We start from the raw sequence: 23,478 nt of genomic DNA on the forward strand, positions 1-23,478 counted from the left end.
GGAGAGAAAAGAAAAAACAAGAAGATAACCTCTCAAAATCAAGAATAATCTGCAGACTTTATAACCTATCCCATTTTATTATATTTGTTCGTTTGTTTCTCTTATCTTCATTCTTGATACTTTTTTTCCTCCTCCAATTTGGCTGATTAACTCTCTGCCAGTCTTACTCTCTCCTCTCCTTGAACTACACTACCCATAAGTGTTACATCTCCCATTATCTTTTTTCTCCTCTTCCTTTCTCTCTATGAGGGTTGCACTCCAAAACGCTTAACTCTCTCTCTCTCCTTTCTTTTTTCTTCTTTTACTGGTTCCCTCTTTTTTTCTCTCTCTCTCTTTCTTTTCTCCCTCTATATTAGTTTCTTCCTTTCTCCTTTACATCTCCTCTCATTCAAACATCAATAACAAACAAATTATCTTATCTGGGACTCAAACTTATGTTTGTGGCATTTTGGGGGTTTTTTACTTCACCTTTTTAACTCACTAGCAGTGCTCCCATCCCTGGCTCTCCATTTTATCTAGTTCTTGTTCCACTAAATACAATAGTATTTTTTTAATTTGTCCCCCCATTTTTCTGTTCTCTTATTCCTCTCATCATAACTCTTAGACAACACCAACACCTAAAAGCAAATCATTTTATTCTTGACTCAAATTTTTTCCTTATTTGCTTTTTGTGGGTCCATACCGCCCCTCCTTTTTTTTTTTTTCCTTTTTTTTTTCTTTTTTTTTTTTTTTTTTTGCCCCTTTATTACTTTTCCCCAATTCAGGACCTCCATCACAGGCATTGTTTGTTATAATTCACAGTTCACCACAAGATTTTCTCAAGAAAAAGGGGAGAGGAGAGGAAAAAAGGAGGGGGGGAATAATTTCCTTTTTTTAAAAATTATTATTTTATTTTTCTTTATTTCATTATTAATTTTTTTTAAAAAAAAAACAACTCTTTTTGATTTTTTATTTTTTTAACTTTTTATTCTTTATTAAATCTCATTAATACTATCAACAAAACCACCCTCAGATGCCATTAAGGAAGAGAAAATCGAATATCATGGATACAAAAGAAAGAGAGGTAACACAGCTAGATGAGGAAAAATCTATGGAGAAAAAATTTAATATATTGGAAACCTTGGAGCTAAATGACAGAGAATTCAAGATAGAAATCCTAAAAATCCTCCGAGATATGCAAGAAAACACAGAAAGGCAATTTAGGGAGCTCAGAAAACAACTCAATGAACACAAAGAATATATGTCCAAAGAAATTGAAACTATAAAAACAAATCAAACAGAGATGAAAAACTCAATTCACGAGCTGAAAAACGAAGTAACAAGCTTAGCTAATAGAACAGGTCAGATAGAAGAGAGGATTAGTGAAATAGAAGACAAGCAACTTGAGGCACAACAGAGAGAAGAAGAAAGAGACCCAAAAATTAAAAAAAAATGAGATAGCCCTACAAGAATTATCTGACTCCATCAAAAAGAATAACATAAGAATAATAGGTATATCAGAGGGAGAAGACAGAGAAAATGGAATGGAGAATATACTCAAACAAATAATAGATGAGAACTTCCCAAGCCTGTGGAAAGAACTAAAGCCTCAAATTCAAGAAGCAAACAGAACACCGAGTTTTCTTAACCCCAACAAACCTACTCCAAGGCATATCATAATGAAATTGACACAAACCAACAGCAAAGAAAAAATTCTCAAGGCAGCCAGGGAAAAGAAGAATACAACATATAAAGGAAGGCCCATTAGATTATCATCAGATTTCTCAGCAGAAACTCTACAAGCTAGAAGAGAGTGGACCCCAATATTTAAAGTCTTGAAAGAGAGAAACATTCAGCCACGAATACTATACTCATCAAAGCTATCCTTCAAATATGAAGGAGAAATAAAAACATTCACAGATACAGAAAAGATGAGGGAATTTATCATCAGAAAACCCCCACTCCAGGAATTACTAAAGGGGGTTCTCCAATCAGATACAAAGAACAAAAAAAAAAAACAGAGCCACAAGTAAAAGCTCCAAGAAGAACACAATAAAACCAAATTTAAACTGTGACAACAACAAAAAGAAAGAGGGGGAGAAGATGGAGATTAAGAGTAGCAAAGGACGATGGAGTGCAAAAGTACTCACAAAATAGTTTGCTACAATGAACAGGGTAGGGACCCTTTTCATTACTCAAAGGTAACCACCATTGAAAAAACCACCACAGAAGCACATGAGATAAAAAAGATAGCAACAGAGGAAAGATGTATGGAATACAACCAAATAAAAACAAAAGATAGAAAAACGAAAGAGAAGGATCAAACAAGACACAAAACTAACAGAAAGCAAGATATAAAATGGCAATAGGGAACTCACAAGTATCAATAATTACACTAAATGTAAACGGATTAAACTCACCAATAAAAAGGCACAGAGTAGCAGAATGGATTAAAAAAGAAAATCCAACTATATGCTGCCTACAGGAAACTCATCTAAGTAGCAAGGATAAAAACAAATTCAAAGTGAAAGGCTGGAAAACAATACTCCAAGCAAATAACATCCAAAAAAAAGCAGGTGTAGCAATACTCATATGGGATAATGCTGACTACAAGACAGGAAAAGTACTCAGAGATAAAAATGGCCATTTCATAATGGCTAAGGGGACACTGAATCAAGAAGACATAACAATTCTTAATATATATGCACCAAACCAAGGAGCACCAAAATATATAAGACAGCTACTTATTGACCTTAAAACAAAAACTGACAAAAATACAATCATACTTGGAGACCTCAATACACCGCTGACGGCTCTAGATCAGTCATCCAAACAGAGAATCAACAAAGACATAGTGGCCTTAAACAAAACACTAGAGCACCTGGATATGATAGACATCTACAGGACATTTCATCCCAAAGTGACTGAGTATACATTTTTCTCCAGTGTACATGGATCATTCTCAAGAATTGACCATATGTTGGGCCACAAAAACAACATCAGCAAATTCAGAAAAACTGAAGTTGTACCAAGCATATTTTCTGATCATAAAGCCTTGAAACTAGAATTCAACTGCAAAAAAGAGGAAAAAAATCCCACAAAAATGTGGAAACTAAACAACATACTTTTAAAAAATGAATGGGTCAAAGAAGAAATAAGTGCAGAGATCAAAAGATTTATATAGACTAATGAAAATGACAATACGACATATCAGAATCTATGGGATGCAGCAAAAGCAGTGATAAGAGGGAAGTTCATATCACTTCAGGCATATATGAACAAACAACAGAGAGCCCAAGTGAACCACTTAACTTCCCACCTTAAGGAACTAGAAAAAGAAGAACAAAGACAACCCAAAACCAGCCGAAGAAAGGAGATAATAAAAATCAGAGCAGAAATAAATGAATTAGAGAACAGAAAAACTATAGAAAAAATTAATAGAACAAGGATCTGGTTCTTTGAAAAGATCAATAAAATTGACAAACCCTTGGCAAGACTTACCAAGGAAAAAAGAGAAAGAACTCATATAAACAAAATCCAAAATGAAAGTGAAGAAATCACCACGGACATCATAGATATACAAAGAATTATTGTAGAATACTATGAAAAACTTTATGCCACTAAATTCAACAACCTAGAAGAAATGGATAAATTCCTAGAACAATACAACCTTCCTAGACTGAGTCAAGAAGAAGCAGAAAGCCTAAACAGACCTATCAGTAGAGAAAAAATAGAAAAAACAATTAAAAACCTCCCCAAAAATAACAGTCCAGGCCCTGACGGCTATACCAGCGAATTTTATCAAACATTCAAAGAAGACTTGATTCCTATTCTACTCAAAGTCTTCCAAAAAATTGAAGAAGAAGCAATACTTCCAAACGCATTTTATGAGGCCAACATAACCCTCATACCAAAACCAGGCAAGGATGGCACAAAAAAAGAAAACTACAGACCAATATCTCTAATGAATACAGATGCTAAAATACTAAACAAAATACTAGCAAATCGAATACAACAACATATTAAAAAAATAATACATCATGATCAAGTGGGATTCATCCCAGAATCTCAAGGATGGTTCAACATACGTAAAACGGTTAACGTAATACACCATATCAACAAAACAAAGAACAAAAACCACATGATCTTATCAATAGATGCAGAAAAGGCTTTCGATAAAATACAACACAATTTTATGTTTAAGACTCTCAACAAAATGGGTATAGAAGGAAAATATCTCAACATGATAAAGGCCATATATGATAAACCATCAGCTAACATCATATTAAATGGCACTAAACTGAAGGCTTTCCCCCTTAAATCAGGAACAAGACAGGGTTGTCCACTCTCTCCACTCTTATTTAATGTGGTACTAGAGGTTCTCGCCACAGCAATCAGACAAGACAAAGAAATAAAAGGCATCCATATCGGAAAAGAAGAAGTAAAGGTATCACTTTTTGCAGATGATATGATCCTATACATCGAAAAGCCCAAAGAATCCACAAAAAGACTACTAGAAACAATAAGCCAATACAGTAAGGTCGCAGGATACAAAATTAACATACAGAAGTCAATAGCCTTTCTATATGCCAACAATGAAACAACTGAGAAGGAACTCAAAAGAATAATCCCCTTCACGATTGCAACAAAAAAAATAAAATACTTAGGAATAAACATAACAAAGAATGTAAAGGACTTATATAATGAAAACTATAAACCATTGTTAAGGGAAATCGAAAAAGATATAATGAGATGGAAGAATATACCTTGTTCTTGGCTAGGAAGAATAAATATAATCAAGATGGCTATATTACCCAAAGCAATATACAAATTTAATGCAATTCCCATCAAAATTCCAATGACGTTTTTTAAAGAAATAGAGCAAAAAATCATCAGATTTATATGGACTATAAAAAACCCCGAATAGCCAAAGCAATCCTAAAGAAAAAGAATGAAGCTGGGGGCATAACAATACCTGACTTCAAACTCTATTATAGGGCCACGACAATCAAAACAGCATGGTATTGGCAGAAAAATAGACACTCAGACCAATGGAACAGAATAGAAAGTCCAGAAATAAAACCACATATATATAGTCAAATAATTTTTGATAAAGGGGCCAACAACACACAATGGAGAAAAGAAAGCCTCTTCAATAAATGGTGCTGGGAAAACTGGAAAGCCACATGCAAAAGAATGAAACTGGACTACAGTCTCTCTCCCTGTACAAAAATTAACTCAAAATGGATCAAAGATCTAAACATAAGACCTGAAACAATTAAGTACATAGAAGAAGACATAGGTACTCAACTCATGGACCTGGGTTTTAAAGAGCATTTTATGAATTTGACTCCAATGGCAAGAGAAGTGAAGGCAAAAATTAATGAATGGGACTACATCAGACTAAGAAGTTTTTGCTCAGCAAGAGAAACTGATAACAAAATAAACAGAAAGCCAACTAAATGGGAAATGATATTTTCAAACAACAGCTCAGTTAAGGGCCTAATATCCAAAATATACAAAGAACTCATAAAACTCAACAACAAACAAACAAACAATCCCATAAAAAAATGGGAAGAGGATATGAACAGACACTTCTCCCAGGAAGAAATACAAATGGCCAACAGATATATGAAAAGATGCTCATCTTCTTTAGCTATTAGAGAAATGCAAATCAAAACGGCAATGAGATATCACCTCACACCTGTTCGATTAGCTATTATTAGCAAGACAGGTAATAGCAAATGTTGGAGAGGCTGTGGAGAAAAAGGAACCCTCATACACTGTTGGTGGGAATGTAAAGTAGTACAACCATTATGGAAGAAAGTATGGTGGTTCCTCAAAAAACTGAAAATAGAACTACCTTATGACCCAGCAATCCCTCTACTGGGTATATACCCCAAAAACTCAGAAACATTGATATGTAAAGACACATGCAGCCCCATGTTCATTGCAGCATTGTTCACAGTGGCCAGGACATGGAAACAACCAAAAAGCCCGTCAATAGATGACTGGATAAAGAAGATGTGGCACATATACACTATGGAATACTACTCAGCCATAAGAAATGATGACATCGGAACATTTACAGCAAAATGGTGGGATCTAGATAACATGATACGAAGCGAAATAAGTAAATCAGAAAAAACCAGGAACTGCATTATTCCATACGTAGGTGGGACATAAAAGTGAAACTAAGAGACATTGATAAGAGTGTGGTGGTTACGGGGGGGAGGGGGGAATGGGAGAGGGAAAGGGGGAGGGGGAGGGGCACAAAGAAAACAAGATAGAAGGTGACAGAGGACAATCTGACTTTGGGTGACGGGTATGCATCATAATTGAATGACAAGATACCCTGGTCTTGTTATCTTTGAATATATGTACCCTGATTTATTGATGTCACCCCATTAAAAAAAAATAAAATTATTTAAAAAAAAAAAAAAAAAAAAAAAGAAATAGTACTTGGGTCATTAAATGGTTAGTCCGATTGCCAGAGAATGAAATAATTTCAAGTGTGGGATTTTTGCTCCAGATTGAATTCCATTTATATATCCTAATTTACCATATGTCCTCAGTACCAAATCATTTGACATGGATATTCTAATTCAGAAGCCATTCATCGTTCATTAAATAGGTGGCATTGCCTTCAGGTAAAAGAAATGGAGATGTAAAAATTTCCAGCTGCCATGTGTTTACCATATATGGAACTATTAAGGGGTAATAGATTTATAATTTATATTTCTATCTCTAGGAAAGACTGAAGACAAGAAATGTAAGTCTGATCATATAGGTGAAGAAAAACAGAGGGCCAACAGACATATGAAAAGACATTCAACATCTCTAATCATTAGAGAAATTCAAATGAAAACCACAATGAGATATCACCTCACACCTGTCAGAATGGTTACCATCAGCAAATCGCTGAACAACAAATGCTGGTGAGGGTATGGAGAAAAGGGGACCCTTTTGCTTTGTTGGTGGGAATGCAGCCACTGAGGAAAACATTAGGGAGTTACCTCAAAATATGATAAATGAAACTGCCTTATGACCCAGTGATACCACTTTTGGGTATTTATTCCAAGAAACCCAAACATTAATTCAAAAAAATATACATGTTTGAATATTCATTGTACACCCATGTTCATTGCAGCGTTATTTATGATTGCCAAAATAAAAACCAACCCACGTCCCCATCAATAGACAGTGGATAAAAAAGTATTGGTACATACACAGAATAGAATACTACTTAGCAATAAAAAAAAAATCTTTCATTTGCAACAGCCTAGATGGACTGAAAGGGTATTATGTTAAGTGAAATAAGTCAGAGAAAGACAAATACCATGTGATCTCACTTATATGTGAAATCTAAAAAGCAAAATAATGAACAATAACAGTAACAACAAAGCAGAAACAGACTGATAGATACAGAGAACAGACTGATGGTTTCCAGACGGGAGGGGGTTGAGGAGCCAGGTGAAAGAGGTGAAGGGAGTGAGAAGTACTAACTGGCAGTTACACAACAGTCACAAGGATGCTAAGTACAACATAGAGAACATTATCAATAATATTACAATAACTACAAATAGTGCTACATGGCTGTTGAAAATGTCAGGGGGAATCACTGTTTAAAGTATCTGACTGTAAAACCAGTCCTGAACAGTGTTGCATGTAAACTGTGATTAACAAATACAATGTAAAAAGTAAGACTATCAGCTCTTTCAACATTTTCTCTTGAGTGGACAGTGATCATTTGAGTGCTGATTTTAACTTGCTTAAAATGAACTTGAGCTTGCTGTGATAGGAAAGAAAGTCAGAGTGTGATATTCACCCAAACAGCTCCAGCAGTAAGGGGAGGTTCTTGGAGAAGATGTATTTCCAATATAGTTTTGATTTTCACAATTACAAGTTTCATCGCATTCATTAAATTCAATTAATTCCTAAATTAGAAATATCAAAAAAAATCCAATGCTTTGTTTTTTAAAATATGATTTTACTTATCTCTCAAGCTTTGGCTCATTGGACACTCTTTAATATCTGGTAATATATAAGAATATAAAAATATATGTTGATCATTTATCCTTTAAATCTGTATAGCACTTTAGAATTTGCTTGGTATGCTTACTTATACAGTATTCATGGTATCTTAGACAAAACATGCAGGGAAAAGCATTCACATCACCTCTCTACTATCGGAAGCACTAATAATGTAACCAAGGCAGTTGGAACTGAGATCATTTAATCCTGTCCAATGGGATTTTTGAGCCCACACATGCCAGGCAGAAGACCAGGATAAAACCCAGGTGCAGTGTTCCCTTACCAGTGGCTGCAGGGTCTTCGTTCTCACAGGTCAGTCGGGGCTGGGTGTGCTGAGCATCGCTGACAATTTTCTCATTCCAGGGAATGATGGCCACTCAGGGTCCACTGGGGACCATGCATGTTGGTTGGGTGATTTCTGAGTCTCAGAGGTTCTGGACATCGGGAAAATCCTAGTGGTAATTCTGAATTTTCCAGGAAAACCTGTGTTGGAATCTTGTTTTTTTACCTTCTCAGTTTGTGATCTCTGGGAATTGGACAAAGCACTCTGAGCCTGCTTGTTTTTCACCAAAAAAGTGGGAAGAATAACCCATAACCTTTTTTGTTGTTGTTGTTGGAATTAAATGGGTAATATTTGATATAACCCAAGAAAAGATGGTGTTTGATAATTGTATATTTTTCTATTGAGCTACCCCAAAGCAATGTGAGAACAATTCTTTGCTTATGGTAGATTGAATGGGTATATATTTTCAGAAACGTCTACTTGTTGTTAAAATGCCTTGGCAATAAAAACAAATGTCTCAAGAATCCAGAATGTAGGTGTAATGTTTTTCTCATCAGTCATATTCCTTTCATTCATGTGATGAGTTCCTTTCTCTGTGACCTGAAAAATGACTGATGACCTCAGCAGAAAGTTGGGCTGAACAGTGCATTGCTTATAAGAAATGTTTATGAAATATTCAGACAAGAGTGGAGTGATAAATATAACCATACTTGACAGATACATTCATATACCTAACAAAAATGCATTTCATATTCACAGGAAAGAAAGTACTATTGATAATTATATCTCTGATAACTATACCATGAGTAAGATGGGAACTCAATTTAAATTTCAAACCAAAAATTTAGACTATAATTAATTTAATAACGAGTTCTCTCTTTGTGTTTTAGTAATAGTAGTGCCTCTGAGAGGGAAAAAAATGTGTATCGACATCAATTATGTGATACTTTTTTAAGAACGCATCACTATTTGTGAATTCTAGATATGTTATATAATTGACTTTGGTAAGATGCAAGAATAACTAGGTTTTCAGTACATGAAATGAAAATGATTGTGCAGAGTATACTCATTATTGATTGTTAGAATATAGCAAGAGAATACTAATGCAAGATACTAAAACATTATGGGCTGACTTTTTCTATGATGCGCTTGTTATCACATTTTGCTGTTATGTTTGCCAAAATGTTCTTCTATTGAGTTGGGAACCAGCTTATCTGCTTACTTTAATGATGGTGTCTCTCAGAATGGTTTGTAAGTACAGGAAATAATGTATCACTTCCATTAAAAAAATGCAACTGCCCACTAAGCAGTCTACCTAGTTGGGTTTTTCCCTAATGGCTATTGAAAGGGAGCTTCAATGGTTTCCATTTTTAAAAATCTTGGTGAATGGTCCCCAGGTTCTAACAAGCTATATCAAAATAGAATTCACCTCATGGAAAAAAAAGGAATCCCACAGTACTTCTTTTTAATAACTGTTCAGCTACAAAATTTTATTGGTATCATTTTATGTTCCCTCTAGAGGATGTGAATGCACAAAAGCAGGGCCACAGAACATATAAAATTACAAATGAAATTTATTGTAAAAAGTAGAATGTCTTCTAGACTGGTGTCAGTATTTATTTCATTCATAAACCAAGACTGCAGTATAATATATTCATTGTCAGCAAGTTCATTGTGTGGAAATTCGCCATCCAATGTTATCGACGGATATAAGACAGATATTGAAAAGACAATTGAAATGTACTCTTCCAAACATAAACGGTTCCACAAAAAAGCACTGTAAAAACTCCTTCAAGGTTTTGGGTTGTGCTTGACATGAATGGTTAACTACATAATTTGGTCGTGTCATAATCCACTGTGTTTGGCAATTTGGCATTGAACGCCTGCAGGGCTGATTGGATCCTGACCACCTCACTCGTGGACAGCTTGAGTCTATGACGGAGCAAGCAGGAGAAGAGATCTAGACGGCGCTGGCCAGGCGGGGACAGTTTATTTACACGGTCTCTTATCTCTAGAAGCTGCAGAAGGGCCGAGTCCTGGGATCCCTGAGTGTAGGGGTAGTCCAGCTGCAGGATCAGGTCCCGAATTGCTTCGGGGTCAAAGTGCATGCTGTAGCCAAACACTTGAATGTTGTTGATTTTCATGTAGCCCAGGTTCCGGGAAGGGTCGATGAACTCCAGAGGTTCGTAGTAAATGCTCTCGTTGCCGCTGGGGCCGTTGGACTTGATGCGGCTCCTCAGGTAGATGTGGACCGTCTCAAAGAAGGTCTTCCATTTGTTGCCCAGGGTCAGGGACCAGTTGTAGCACTGCAGGGGCAGGTCCAGCCTAGTCCGCTCCCAGTCCGGGAAGCTGTTCTCGCTGACGGGCATGAACCAGCTCTCGGAGTGGCTGCCCCCGAATGGGTTGATGTAGACGGCCAGCACTGGCTCCAGCGTGCTGTTCTTGGTCAGGCAGATCTGCAGAGAGAGCCCCAGGATCATGTGCACCAGGCTGGACTTGTACTTGTTGCTCTTCAGGGTGAGCAGCATGCGCTTCCGCCAGGAGGGGTCGAACCAGCTGTTGAGGCGCATGTCGTTGCTGATGAAGATGGCGTGGACCTCGATCCGCCGGTCCGTCTTCTGCAGCAGGTAGCGCATCTCGAGGTCCTGCAGGTCTGTCTCGAAGCCGATGTAGTGGTCGGTGGACTCGGCCACCTCGGGCTTGCAGAGGCCCTGGCTCAGCATGTAGCCCGTGTTGCAGGCGCCGCAGCGGGTGCGGTTGTCGGGCGCACAGCTGAGGCAGGCGGCCGCGTCGCCCACCGCGCAGGGCAGGGCGGCCGTGCACGCCACCTGGTCGTTCGGGCAGGAGCAGGAGTGGGTCTCCTCCGAGAAGCTGCCCAGCAGCCCGTTCTCGTGGCAGTAGAGGAAGGACTGGATGCGGCTGAGCCAGTAGGTGGAAGTTCTGCAACACAAAACAGAACGGATGTAGGTAAATAAGGACCCGCGGCGGGGCGCGACTACCAAGTGGGCTCCCAAAGCTCCACTACCGTGCGTTTAACAGTTGTTACTTAACTGAGATAAAAAGCCATCTAGTTCATTATTAAACAAGTAAAATATGTATTTGTATAACATACATCAATTATATATTTATATAATAAACATGTCAATGTTACACACACACACACACACACACACACACACACATTTTTCTTTTTTACTTTGAGGAGGGGAGGGAGAGACAGACTCTTGCATGTGCTCCAACCGGGATCCACCGGGTAAACCCTCTAGAGGGCGATGCTCTGCCCATCTGGGGCGTTGCTTTGTTGCTTAGCAACCAGGCGATTTTTTTTTTTTTCTTCTTTTTTTAAGTGCCTGAGGTGGAAGGCAGGGAGCTATATACTCAGCACCCTGAGGTCTACTCGCTGGAACCAATTCCACCATGGCTGCGGGAGGAGGAGGGGGAAAGAGAGATAGAGAACATGGTTGCTTCTCCTGTGTGCCCTGACCGAGAACTTCCACATACCTGGCTGATACTTTACCACTGAGTCAACAAGCCAGGGCCCAAAAATGTTTATATTTTTATGGTGTACCTATATTTTATGTAGATACATACAATATATATTTTTTTCTTCATTGCTGCACAAGATTAGCTACAGAGGATTCCTTCTGAAGAACTGCATGGCCTCTAAGTAGGATATTTGGGGGCTGATTGTGAATATGGTTGGGTCAGTTATTGTTTTGAAAAGATGGAATCCAACAACAGGAAATATAAGGGGTTTATCATGAAAAATCTAGAGGAGAATTAGCACTTATAAATGACTGTTCATTCAATCACCCTTAGCTTCACACAGAACACTCGTATTGCAGAAAACCTTAAATAGAAAAAGTAAAAGAAAAATAAACAACTCCAAATAGTCAATCAATGGACTTGAATTCAAGGTTTTTATCCACATTGAAATAACAAGTACCTACTGAGAGGAAAAATATTAAAACATGTTTGATTTTATACTTACCGGCTGCTCAAAGAAATTGTAGAGAATATCTCGTTAAAACCAACTACAAGTTCTTTTAATAAGGGTTAAGTGTGTTAGTTTAATGTGTTCGATTTTGAGTCATTAACACTTTTTTCTTATTCCTTCCTGGAAAGCAGCCTAATCATGATGCAAATTTAAGATCTTATTTTCCTGTTTCCCCACATTACTCAGATTCTCTTAGTGTGCTTAAATCTCAGTAAAATAATGAAAGAAAAGTGTGTGGCATTGGGATTCTGATTTTTTTTTTGAGTATATGTTTATCGTGATGTTTTCTCATGCTACTTGTGCGATCATGGAAAGGTGGAACAGGTTCTGTATTCCGCTTTCTCTCATGTGAAAAATGGGAATAGTGTTATCTCTGATATTGTGTTCCTGTGAGATATAGTTAGGCTCAGACTGTATGCATGTGCTCAGAATATTGCCAAGGATATGCCTTAAGGAAACACTGAGATTGTATCTACTTCTGGGATTTTTATACTTTTCCTGTGTTCATTATGTTGCACACATAAGATTTCCTGCAAAATGGACTCCATATTTTACTCAGTCCCAAAGATGTTACACTGTTACCATTTTAAAGAAATTGTATGTGCTGAACACTGCAGAATACAGGTCTTAATCTGTGTAAATAGTAAAAACAATATATTAAGGTATTCAGAACAATATTTCACCTATTTATATTTTCATCTTTATTTTCGATTCCAGCTCATCTGCCCCTTGCAACATAACACTTTTTTTCCCTAAATTAAGCTCTTCCATGTTTCCCCAAATTAAGTAAATTGAACATCTTGATTCCCACCCAACACATTTACTTGTTTTTTCCCCATAGAGTGCTTTTCCGCTTAAAATTGTGTATTATGTGCTTCCCTGTTTATACTCCATTTATGCCATTAAACACAACGTCCAGCTTGTCAGAACCCAGAGTATTTGTTCATAGTTATAGATCCAGTGCTAGAAGGGTGCCCAGAGACCACAGCACTTTAATATTTCCTGAATATTGAATCCAATGGATAGATGAATTAAAGGAACATTTAGTCAATAAGTGTATTTTCAAGTGAGATTTAAAGCCCTAAGATGCACATTTAATATAGTTGTGAAGTAGCTTCCAAATTCCTTCCTTTACTTCCTTCCTATATTCCTTTCTCCCTTCCACCCCCACCCCGTTTCTTTCTTTCTGTGTTCTGTTTATTTCCACCTATTATAAAGTGTATATCCTATCAGGATGGGAAATATTTTCTTCCCTGAAACCAAAGCCTCCATTCCCCAAGCCCTCCCTCTCCTCTGTACGCTCTAATCACCCTTCCACACCATAAGGGCAAACTAACAATGAAATATATCGACCCAAGCCTAAAGGCAAAGCTCACAAAACTAGGGCGCTACAGGGAGAAGCATTTGGACACTTTGGTGGGAAAGCAATGGCTTTTCCCAGTCCTTTCTGCGTCTACGCAGATGCATTCCTGGAGGAATGTGTCTCGGCTTCATGCATTTTAGCTTGTCACATATGAATATTGATGATGGCACTGTCCTGGTTCCTGACCACAGGGATGGAGGAGCTAGCCTATGGACTTTCTTCCTTGCTGCTTTCTGTCCTTTCAACCATTTTACTGTATTTCACAATGAGGGAAGAGTGTTTTCAGGGCAAAAGAAATACAAGAGAAAGTCTTTTTTTTTACTCCTTGTAAGAATTTGGTGAAAGCAGTAGTCAGAAATAGAAGATGGAGCCAATTTCAGGATTGTACATAGATTTTTCACTTACCCAGAAGATCACGGAGTTGTTTTTTTTCCTTTTATTCTTTTCCAACAAAATAAAATTGAGCTTTAAAAAAAATTATTTTAAACTTTAAAATATGTTCAGAGAAGTAGCTTCAAAATTAGGTTGTTTCAAGTATGTTGTTAAAAGTTTCCTCTTAGACCTAAATATTAAAACAAACTACTACACTTCTCACATATAACTTTTTGACACATACTAAAGGTATAATGTCTAGGATCCTGAGTGACACTAAGGGGCACTGATGTTTTTGGAAGCCAAGCTACCCATTTGAATCCTGCCTCTCTGACCTCATTATATAAAACAGAAATAAAATACAGGTTGTTGTAAACATTAAAGCACAACTGAAAGAAAGACATTTAAAAGAGTGGCCATGCACAGAATAAATGCAAATACTATTCTCATTATCACCACTGTTATCTTTTAAATGAATATCATTGCCTGCAGTTTCTTTATTGCAAATGCTATATTTTTCCTCCACAAAATGGAAAGTTTCCCTCTGTCTTCAACAATTCATAGATTCTATTTAAAAGTGCATGCATGGCCTCTTTATGATATCTTTGGAATTCTCAAAAATTTACAGAAACAAAATGGCTCATGTTCAGGACATTACCTTCTCACGTGGAATGGTGCGTGCTACAGTATTAGAGAGCATATGCTGATTTAGTAACCATGCTCTCTTCTAGTTAAATCCTCTCCAAGCACTAATAATCTTATTTCAAAGGTCCTCCCTTGTTCCAACCTTCTGATCTTTCATTGCTCTCCAAACCTGTACAACGTGGATCTGAACTGTCAAACCTAAGCAATATCATTTTGGTATCTTTTCAAAGTTAAATACCATCCTTTTGGGTTGGGCATTTCATGTCAGCCTTTGTAGAGTTATTCTTGAAACATAATACGTTAAACTAAATATGAATTTGGGATTAAGCACCCATAGTCATTTTTTAAAAATCAAAAGCTGATTATTAGCTCAGTCAGGAACAGACACTTTCTTGTCCCTCTCTCCTAACTCTGCCGCTCTGGCCAGCTCAGCCTTGGCTGTGTGGCCTGGGCTTGTGTTGACTGTCCTGACTCACAATAGTATCACTACTGCAAATAACATCATACCTTGAGAAAAAGAATGTCATTGTCAAAGGTCCCTTTGCTATGAGTTGCCCAAGGAAGTGTGTGTGTGTGTGTGTGTGTGTATTATATATATTCATATAGATACACATCTATAGACCTATAGACACATGCACACACATTTCAACTTGTGATCCTGAATTCAATGTCTACTAATTTAGCAGGCAGAAGGACAAAAGTCAATGCTAAAGTGAGTGAAGCATTGAAGATGTGGGTTATATTTTAAGGTAATATGAGCTGGTGGGAACACTCCTTGAGGTTTTATCCATGTGCAGTACTTTTATAAGCATTCTATCCTTAGTCTTCACAATCCAAACAACTCCCTGAATAAAGATGCCTGTTACTCCAATTTGTAGATAAGGCCATGAGTTATAAAAAGCTTAAATAACCACAACTCTTTTGAGGGCCAAACAGCTAGTGAATGAGAGAACTGAAGGTTCATCTCTGGTCTTTCTTCCTATCTATAAAATTTTTGGCTATGACACCAGAGCAGAGGGAACAAAAGCAAAAATTAATAAGTGGGACCCCTGCAAACTGAAAGCTTCCATTCAACCAATCTGTAATCCATTTGGTTGAGTGGTGGACACAGAAAAGTCTGCTTACATCTGAAACATTTTATCTACCTGTATGCTGCATTTGTATCATGGTTCCAAAAAAGAAAAGAAGCTAGTATATCTAAGTATATCTATGTATCGTTCTTCTACTTACTACATAGACTATGAATAGAATCTGGTCACCATTCAGGGTGTGAAACAGGAAGACCACAAAGATGACTGCAGTTACTTTTCTGGGCACAAAGAGAAAATGTTTCAAAAAGAATGTTGAGAAATAAACCTTGTTTGAGCCCCCCTAGTCTACGGTACTGTTCTCATAGCGGACTGGATTGAGAGACAGCATTCCTAATTTTTCTACCAATTTCAATGTTGCATTGAAGTCTGTGGACAATAAAAGAAGGTTTCCAATGATTGTGTAGAAGTCAGAAGCAGCCCAGTCTGTTTCTCCCGCCTCGCCATTTTCCTGACGGAGCTACAGGCAAGGATGAATGAACTTCAGTGCCCATTCCACATCAACTTAGCAAACAAACAAGGGAGCCGGCGCTTGAGTCCTTGGGACTGCAGGCAGACTCGCATAACATAGAGCATCTCTCTTTTTCTCAGTGTACAAGACATTCCATTAACCAAAATATAATCTGAGCGGGGGACAAATGAGTCATCCTAGATGTCATCGGTGACACAAATCCAATGAGTATTCAAAACCGGTTCTTCTAAGAGAACCTGTGGTGCAAACCGCAACACTACCAAAGACAGCCTCTTATCAGCCAGCCCTTCAGGAACCCAGACTGTGCTCTTGACAGCAGGAAACTCCCTATTACTTAGTATTGTGAGTTTAGACCAGGGGTAGTCAACCTTTTCATACCTACTGCCCACTTTTGTATCTCTGTCAGTAGTAAAATTTTCTAACCGCCCACCGGTTCAACAGTAATGGTGATTTATAAAGTAGGGAAGTAACTTTACTTTATAAAATTTATAAAGCAGAGTTACAGCAAGTTAAAGCATATAATAATAATTACTTACCAAGTACTTTATGTCGGATTTTTGCTAAATTTGGCAGAATAAATCTTTATAAAACAACTTACTATAGTTAAATCTATCTTTTTATTTATACTTTGGTTGCTCTGCTACTGTCCACCATAAAAGCTGGAATGTCCACTAGTGGGCAGTAGAGACCAGGTTGACTACCACTGGTTTAGACCAACTTTAATTGTTGAACAGTGAATTCCTTTTTCAAACCAGTTCAGAATTGTGTATTACTATCTTTTTTGCTTACAAATTTATTTTGTTATATCTGCTTTTTTATTTATGCTTTTTGATGACAGAATGACTCCTTATAGGATAAAAGGGAAAAAACCACATAGGTAAAAATATATGGATACCATGATATGAAAATATTAGATGATTAATTTCTACCAGGTGTTTACAAAATACATGGAGTAAGTACCCTAATAAAAAGAAGTTTTGACCTTATGAAATCACATATGATTTGCAAACTGAGAGTTAACATTTGCCATTTGGGAGACAATCATCGGGTCCACAGAATGTCTTTACTAGAGGTTAAAACCACAGACTCCCAGTCCTCAGAGCCAGCAGGTAATCACACACTCCTCACATGCACCATTAAGTAATGATCGCAAATATATAACGAACAGTTACAATGTGCCAGGGAATATTGAAATGTTTTAGATATATTAACAGCTACTTAGTCCTTGCAACAACTCTGTGAGGTGAGTGCCATCATTATCCAGGTTTACAGGTGCACAGGGTGCCCCTGACCTAACGGCACAGACTCTCTAGAAAAATGAGCCACAGCCTCCATTCTTTACCATGACCACTGTATTAGCTATAATGTTACTGGCCAAGAAAAACAGTATAAAGTATAACAAAATGTAGAGAAAAGGCATTTTTCCTAGTAATTATAATTCCAGGCTACCGTCTAAGGTGACCGTTATCTGAAATGTACTGGCAGCTCAGATAAGCTTCAGGGAAGAAATGTGAGCCACTCTACTGTCTCCGGATTAATAAACACAATGCGGGATCCGGATAGAACTCACACCGGCATCTGAATAGCATCACAGAGTTGAATGATCTCTACAGTGTTAGCTAGGGACCCTGTGCTAAATGCCATGTTTCATAGGTTATGTTAGGAAGCAATGAGAATTGTGGTGTCAATGGGTTTCCGAGGTGACCTGGATCAGGGTGTGCCTAGGACATTTGATCTTTTGAAGTGAAGTGTCTGGAACCATAATGAATAGATTTTTGGGTCACTTCCATAAAATTGTGAAAATTAATAAACAGAAACCTCACTTCAAATGGAGTAGGGAAGCTAGAAAAGGGAGTATTCACACATCTGTCACTCATTGCACACTATTGCCTCCATCAGGAAGAGACATACCTTACATCTCCAACAGGAAGTGGTCCCACATGACTATCTCAGTGAGAGGAAAAGAAGATTTCTGCCCAGTGACAGCTCAGCCAATGAAGCATCACTGTACCTCAAATTTTACAATGCCAGTTTAATAAAGAACCTGGAGGCATGTTAATATCATACAAAAGCCTGTTCAAAAATAAGTGTATGTGTTTTTAACCTTGGTTAACTCTGTCCTAATAATGCAATGAAACTGTCAAATTAATGCTGAGAATATATGCTATGTTCTTGGGTCATGAGGATTTCTCTGAATTTCAAATAATAATAGATTATTAACTGAAGTGATATTGAAATCATTGAGTATTAGCATACTGTGAATTCCTTGACCATGTCACCAAGTAAGCCAAATGGAACTGCCTATATACTTCACAAAGCTTTTTGTTTTTACACTGAAAAGTTTAGAGAATCCATTTGCAAAAATCCAGTGAATCAAAGTCAGTACACTAATAAATACATATTCAATTAGTTAATGTGATGTCTACTTTTCTTCTTCCAGTGAATCAAAAGTCTCTTTTTTAGTGGTGTCCTAACAGTATCTGGACTTTCATAAGACATGTCTTATTTCTCACCTCGTTCTATTCCCTCATGACCACAATCCTGTAAATGTTCTGAAGTCCAGCCTCTTCGCATTCCTCTAAATTGAAAACATGCCAATGCTTTAAGTTCGGCGAAATCATGCTGACTGAGCCCTTACATTCCTGAGGACAGAATCAAGAATAAAGGCGAGCCCACAACTTTCATTGCAGAAGTCAAAGCATAGTTTTCCAGTGAAAAGAAAAGAACCTACAAAGTTTTCTTCAAAAATACATTAAAAATAATTGTGTCTAATCCTTCCATTTCTCCCAGTATACTCATCATTTCATCCCCTAGTCTTCTTTTTCTTTAAACCATCTTTGAACATTCAGGCAAAGTGCCTGCTTTTACCTGGAGATCTGAGGTTGAGGGGCACAGACAGTGAGTATGAACATAAATTTCCCAAACAACAGACTATTTTCATTGCCATACAGGTAGTCCATTGAAAATATATGTTGGAAAGAAAGAAAATAGGCTAAATCTCTCATGAAGTTGCCCATTAATTAAATCAACCAAGTATATAATATATAAATATATATATGTATGTATACATATTTACTTTAAAAAAATACACATTTAGTAAATTCTGATACAGAAATGCATTATCAGACATCTGGAATACCAGGAAAAAATTATAGAAACTAGAATCCTAGGTTCTGTAATTCAACTATCAAAACTCCAATCAGTTTTCTTTTAGCAAGCTCTGGGATATCTGGAATAAAAATTCCACTTGGGATATGGTTTAGAATAAAGCAAAACTGAAGAGCAAAGAGAAAGGTCAGTCCTTGGATCTATTTCTCACCTATCACTTGACAAATATTTCTAGATCCCTGCTTCTTTTAACATGCTCTGGATAGCACCTGCAGCCTTTCCCCAAAAAAGTACAGGAATGTCCCTCCTAGCCAATGTTGAAAAATCTCTTGTTCTGTCATCCGTATCTAGTTCATTATTTTCCAGTTTCTTGTTGACTAGAAGAGCAGGCAGAAGCAACTTCTGTGCTTTTGCATGATGTCAGCGATAGAAATCGAGGTTAAACCTTTAATGCAATAACAACTTAGTAGCCCCTGTGTGCTATGCTCAGTGCTTTCTGGACAGTGTCGTGGAGAAGATCTGAGACTTAGAGGGAAGTCCTCAATGGTCAGTCCCCAACAGCTGTAGAAAAGCTAAGGTGAAAATGTCTTGAAGGGAAAGATCCTGCACAAATATAAATGGTAGTTAACTTCAGAGCAGGGGTTACTTGGAGACAAGAGATCTTGGAGTATATTAGCCATAACAGGAGACTGGCCTGGTTACTTGAATTCAAGTACGCAGGATTCTTGGAGGAATGCCTCCAAGAACCAGATGTCCTTTATGATTGATAAGCTCGGAGACTCTGATTCTTTTAGTGTCCTGTTCATAAAGGAAACAGTAGAGGTGCAGGATTGGGGATGATACAGATGGGAAAACAGGCTTTTGTAGCTTTCTAGCTTTATCTGCTGAGCTGTGGCTTTTGGAACTCAATAAATGTGCAGTGGCGCAGTTTGTCAGGGCTGATTCCACCTAAGAGTTTCAGCCCTCTGCTACACTACTTTCATCTGATGTGTCTTATTCCTTGCAAGTCCCATAACAATGTCTTATGATAGCTCTACTATTTTATTTAGGAATATTTTTTGGGGAAAGTGTTTCATGTCTTTGACTGCATATCCAGTAGGGTGGATGAGATTGGTTTTCTGAACATGTTCCACAGAGCTATCTCCATGGCTTCCTTACATGTTAACAGGGAGATGAGATTTGACATACAAGTGTCTGTTTCCCTGAGAACTCCTTTGAGAATGAAAATGTTGTGTTACTTCAGAGAGCTGCCAGATATGGAGGGAGTCATGGGATGCATTTCAGCTTGGCCACTGCATTCACTCTATTCCTATTCATTCATTCCACACCCCTGAGGATGATCAACATTCATCACCTCCTGTATATGGTAAACTCAGTAGAAAAATGAAGTTATTTCCTAAAGCTGTGTACATCACTGCTTATATGTGTTAATTTTTATCTACATGTGACAATAGATTCTGGCAGCCTTCAGTTTCTTTTCCAAGAAAATGTCATGTGGCTCCTGAAAAAAAAACAACTAATTGAAAGTATCTGCCATTCACCAATGTAGTTAAAAGCTACCATTAATAGCTGAACATTGATTGAAGTAGGCAACATCTGCTTTTAGGACCAAAGGCTCCAACAAATAATGCATTCTTCTCACAAGTGGGAATACACATGGTTCAGATATGCTATGGCATGTCACACATGAGAAAATTAGCTCTCTGAGTGGTATGTCAACATTAATTTTTATAGCTTTGTGATACTTCTAATCACAACCAGTGGGGTTAGACAAAAACACCTGCCGCCTTTTCTGTAATTTGTGTGACAAATTAGATTCGAGGTAGCATGACTACCCTATCACTGGCTCTCCACCCTGGGGTAAATCTTGTCAGGTATTCTTGCAACGTCAGCCATTGGTGTAGGCGTAACTTTCTAAAGGGACTGGCCACAATTTCAAATCAACACATTTCCATTACCTTCCTTAATAGATTTTCTGATTTAAAAATTGAGCGAGTGAGATAAATATGAGTTTTTATTTATGGAGTAGCTACCTGAAGAGAAATTGAAGGGATAAATCGAAGCTACTAAAATGCGTGACCATTTCCATGTGAAATGTTTGGAATAATATTGTGTTCAATGACTTTGCCTGCCTTGTGTTTCTTGAAATTTCTGTACACAAAAACAGATACCTGTTTTTCTACATGACTATAAAACACAGTGTTTTGGGTATGGGGATGTCATAACCCTCACAGTTATTCTCAAACTTAAAAAGATTATTATGTCTTTAAATCAAGTTATATTTGGTGAAAAGAGAGCTACTACCACTACTTTGAGTATTTAAACTCCTATTCTGTGCACAATGTACTTGACCATCTCAACATAATACCTCCAAAGAACTAAAAAGTGTAAACATTTTTGTAACTCCGTTGTTAGAACTAACTGTTCTATTGTTATTGAGGGTAAATTAATGTAAGAAGAAACATCTTGTTGGAGACTTTATAGTTGTAGTATCACTCTTTAAGTATTATTTTTTACAAATTACTACTAAAACCTTGTATAGTATAAACTAATATGTGCACAGAATACACATTTAATAAGTACAGTGTGTCTGTAAAGTCATGGTGCACTTTTGACCGGTCATAGGAAAGCAACAAAAGACAATAGAAATGTAAAATCTGCACCAAATAAAAGGAAAACTCTCCCAGTTTCATACCTATTCAGTGCAGTTCGATGTGGGCTCATGCACAGGTTTTTAGAGCTCCTTAGGTAGCTAGCCCATATAGCCTCTACAGACTCCTCACTGACTGGTGGCCTACCAGAATGGGTTTCTCCACCAAACTGCCGGTTTCCTTCAACTGCTTATCCCACTGAGTAATGTTATTCCTATGTGGTGGCGCTTCATTATAAACGTGCTGATATTCACATTGCACTTTGGTCACAGATTCGAATTTCGTGAGCCACAGAACACACTGAACTTTCCTCTGTACCGTCCACATCTCGACTGGCATGGCCGTGGGCTGCTCTGCTGTATACACGGCGTTATGTCATCATCTGCGCATGTGCACATGCTGCCACATCATCCTACAGAAACTGGGAGGGTTTTCCTTTTATTTGGTGATGATTTCACATTTCTATCATCTTTTGTTGCTTTCCTGTGACCGGTCAAAAGTGCACCATGACTTTACGGACACACTGTATTTATTAAGTTCCTACTCTAGAACTAATTGTTTAAATCCCCCCCAAAAAACATAATAGCTAATATTAAAGAGCTTACATTCATTTTAAAATTAATTTCTAATGCACACAAACAGTAGAGATTCCACCTAAAGTTCCAGGTATTTCTTAATCAGCCTCAACTCAAATAGTTTGTGTGCAATTCTATATGCATCCCCAAAATTAAAATGTCAGGAGGACATTAACTTAATCACAATTGCCATTAACACAGTTAACTGGAACTTATTGACAGTGACTAATACCCAGAACACTTTCTAGTTTCCCAGATAATCAAAAAATAAGTCTTTTTAATCCTTAAAAGTCAGGATCCAAATAAAGTCTACTCATTTTATCAGATTTTTATGTTCCTTGAGTCATTTTCGGGCTTTCCTCCTGTGTTCACCCCAACTGTTGACTTTGTTGAGAAAATGAGACCACTTTTATAAAATACTGTACTCTCTGGATTTGACTTATGGATTCCTTCCGGTGCCATTTTAATCTCTCTGCTATCCCTAATTAATTGCCAGAGACTAGAAGTTGACATCAAAGGTATGATTCAATCCAGGTATGTTGTGTTTTGGAAATGACAGTATGGAGAAATCTCTTAAGTAATTCCAAATAATTACTACTTTTAAATTAATATTCTGCCCTCAACTCATACACTCATACACACATGCACACACACGTACAGTAAGACAGTGACTCTGATTTCAAACCAAACTCTGTGATTGCCTTCAAAATATTCATTAAAAAATAGCAAGTTCCAGAAAAAAATATAGCCTGCAATTCAAATGAGAAATATATATATATAAAATAGGTAACCTAGGAGTACATATAAATACTTTCTCATGTCTAAATGTTTATGGTAATACATTAGATTAAGGATTTTTTTTTTTTTACTTCCCTCCATCATTTGTAAAACCATTTATTATCCACAAAGTT

At 37.3% G+C, this 23,478-nt stretch overlaps 1 protein-coding gene across 4 annotated transcripts in view; it reads right to left on the reverse strand.

Moving 5' to 3' along the window:
- Positions 1-9,857: 9,857 nt before the first annotated feature.
- The window catches only part of BRINP3 (BMP/retinoic acid inducible neural specific 3), a 327,366-nt gene continuing 313,745 nt past the window's right edge, over positions 9,858-23,478 (reverse strand). For all 4 annotated transcript variants that reach the window (XM_066253514.1, XM_066253513.1, XM_066253515.1 and 1 more), the window contains one exon: positions 9,858-11,236. In XM_066253514.1, the coding sequence (XP_066109611.1) occupies positions 10,120-11,236 (1,117 nt within the window). In that variant the 3' untranslated portion in view covers positions 9,858-10,119. The remainder of the gene's footprint in view (positions 11,237-23,478) is intronic.

Source organism: Saccopteryx bilineata, chromosome 1, assembly GCF_036850765.1.
Source record: "Saccopteryx bilineata isolate mSacBil1 chromosome 1, mSacBil1_pri_phased_curated, whole genome shotgun sequence".
NCBI lineage: Eukaryota > Metazoa > Chordata > Mammalia > Chiroptera > Emballonuridae > Saccopteryx > Saccopteryx bilineata.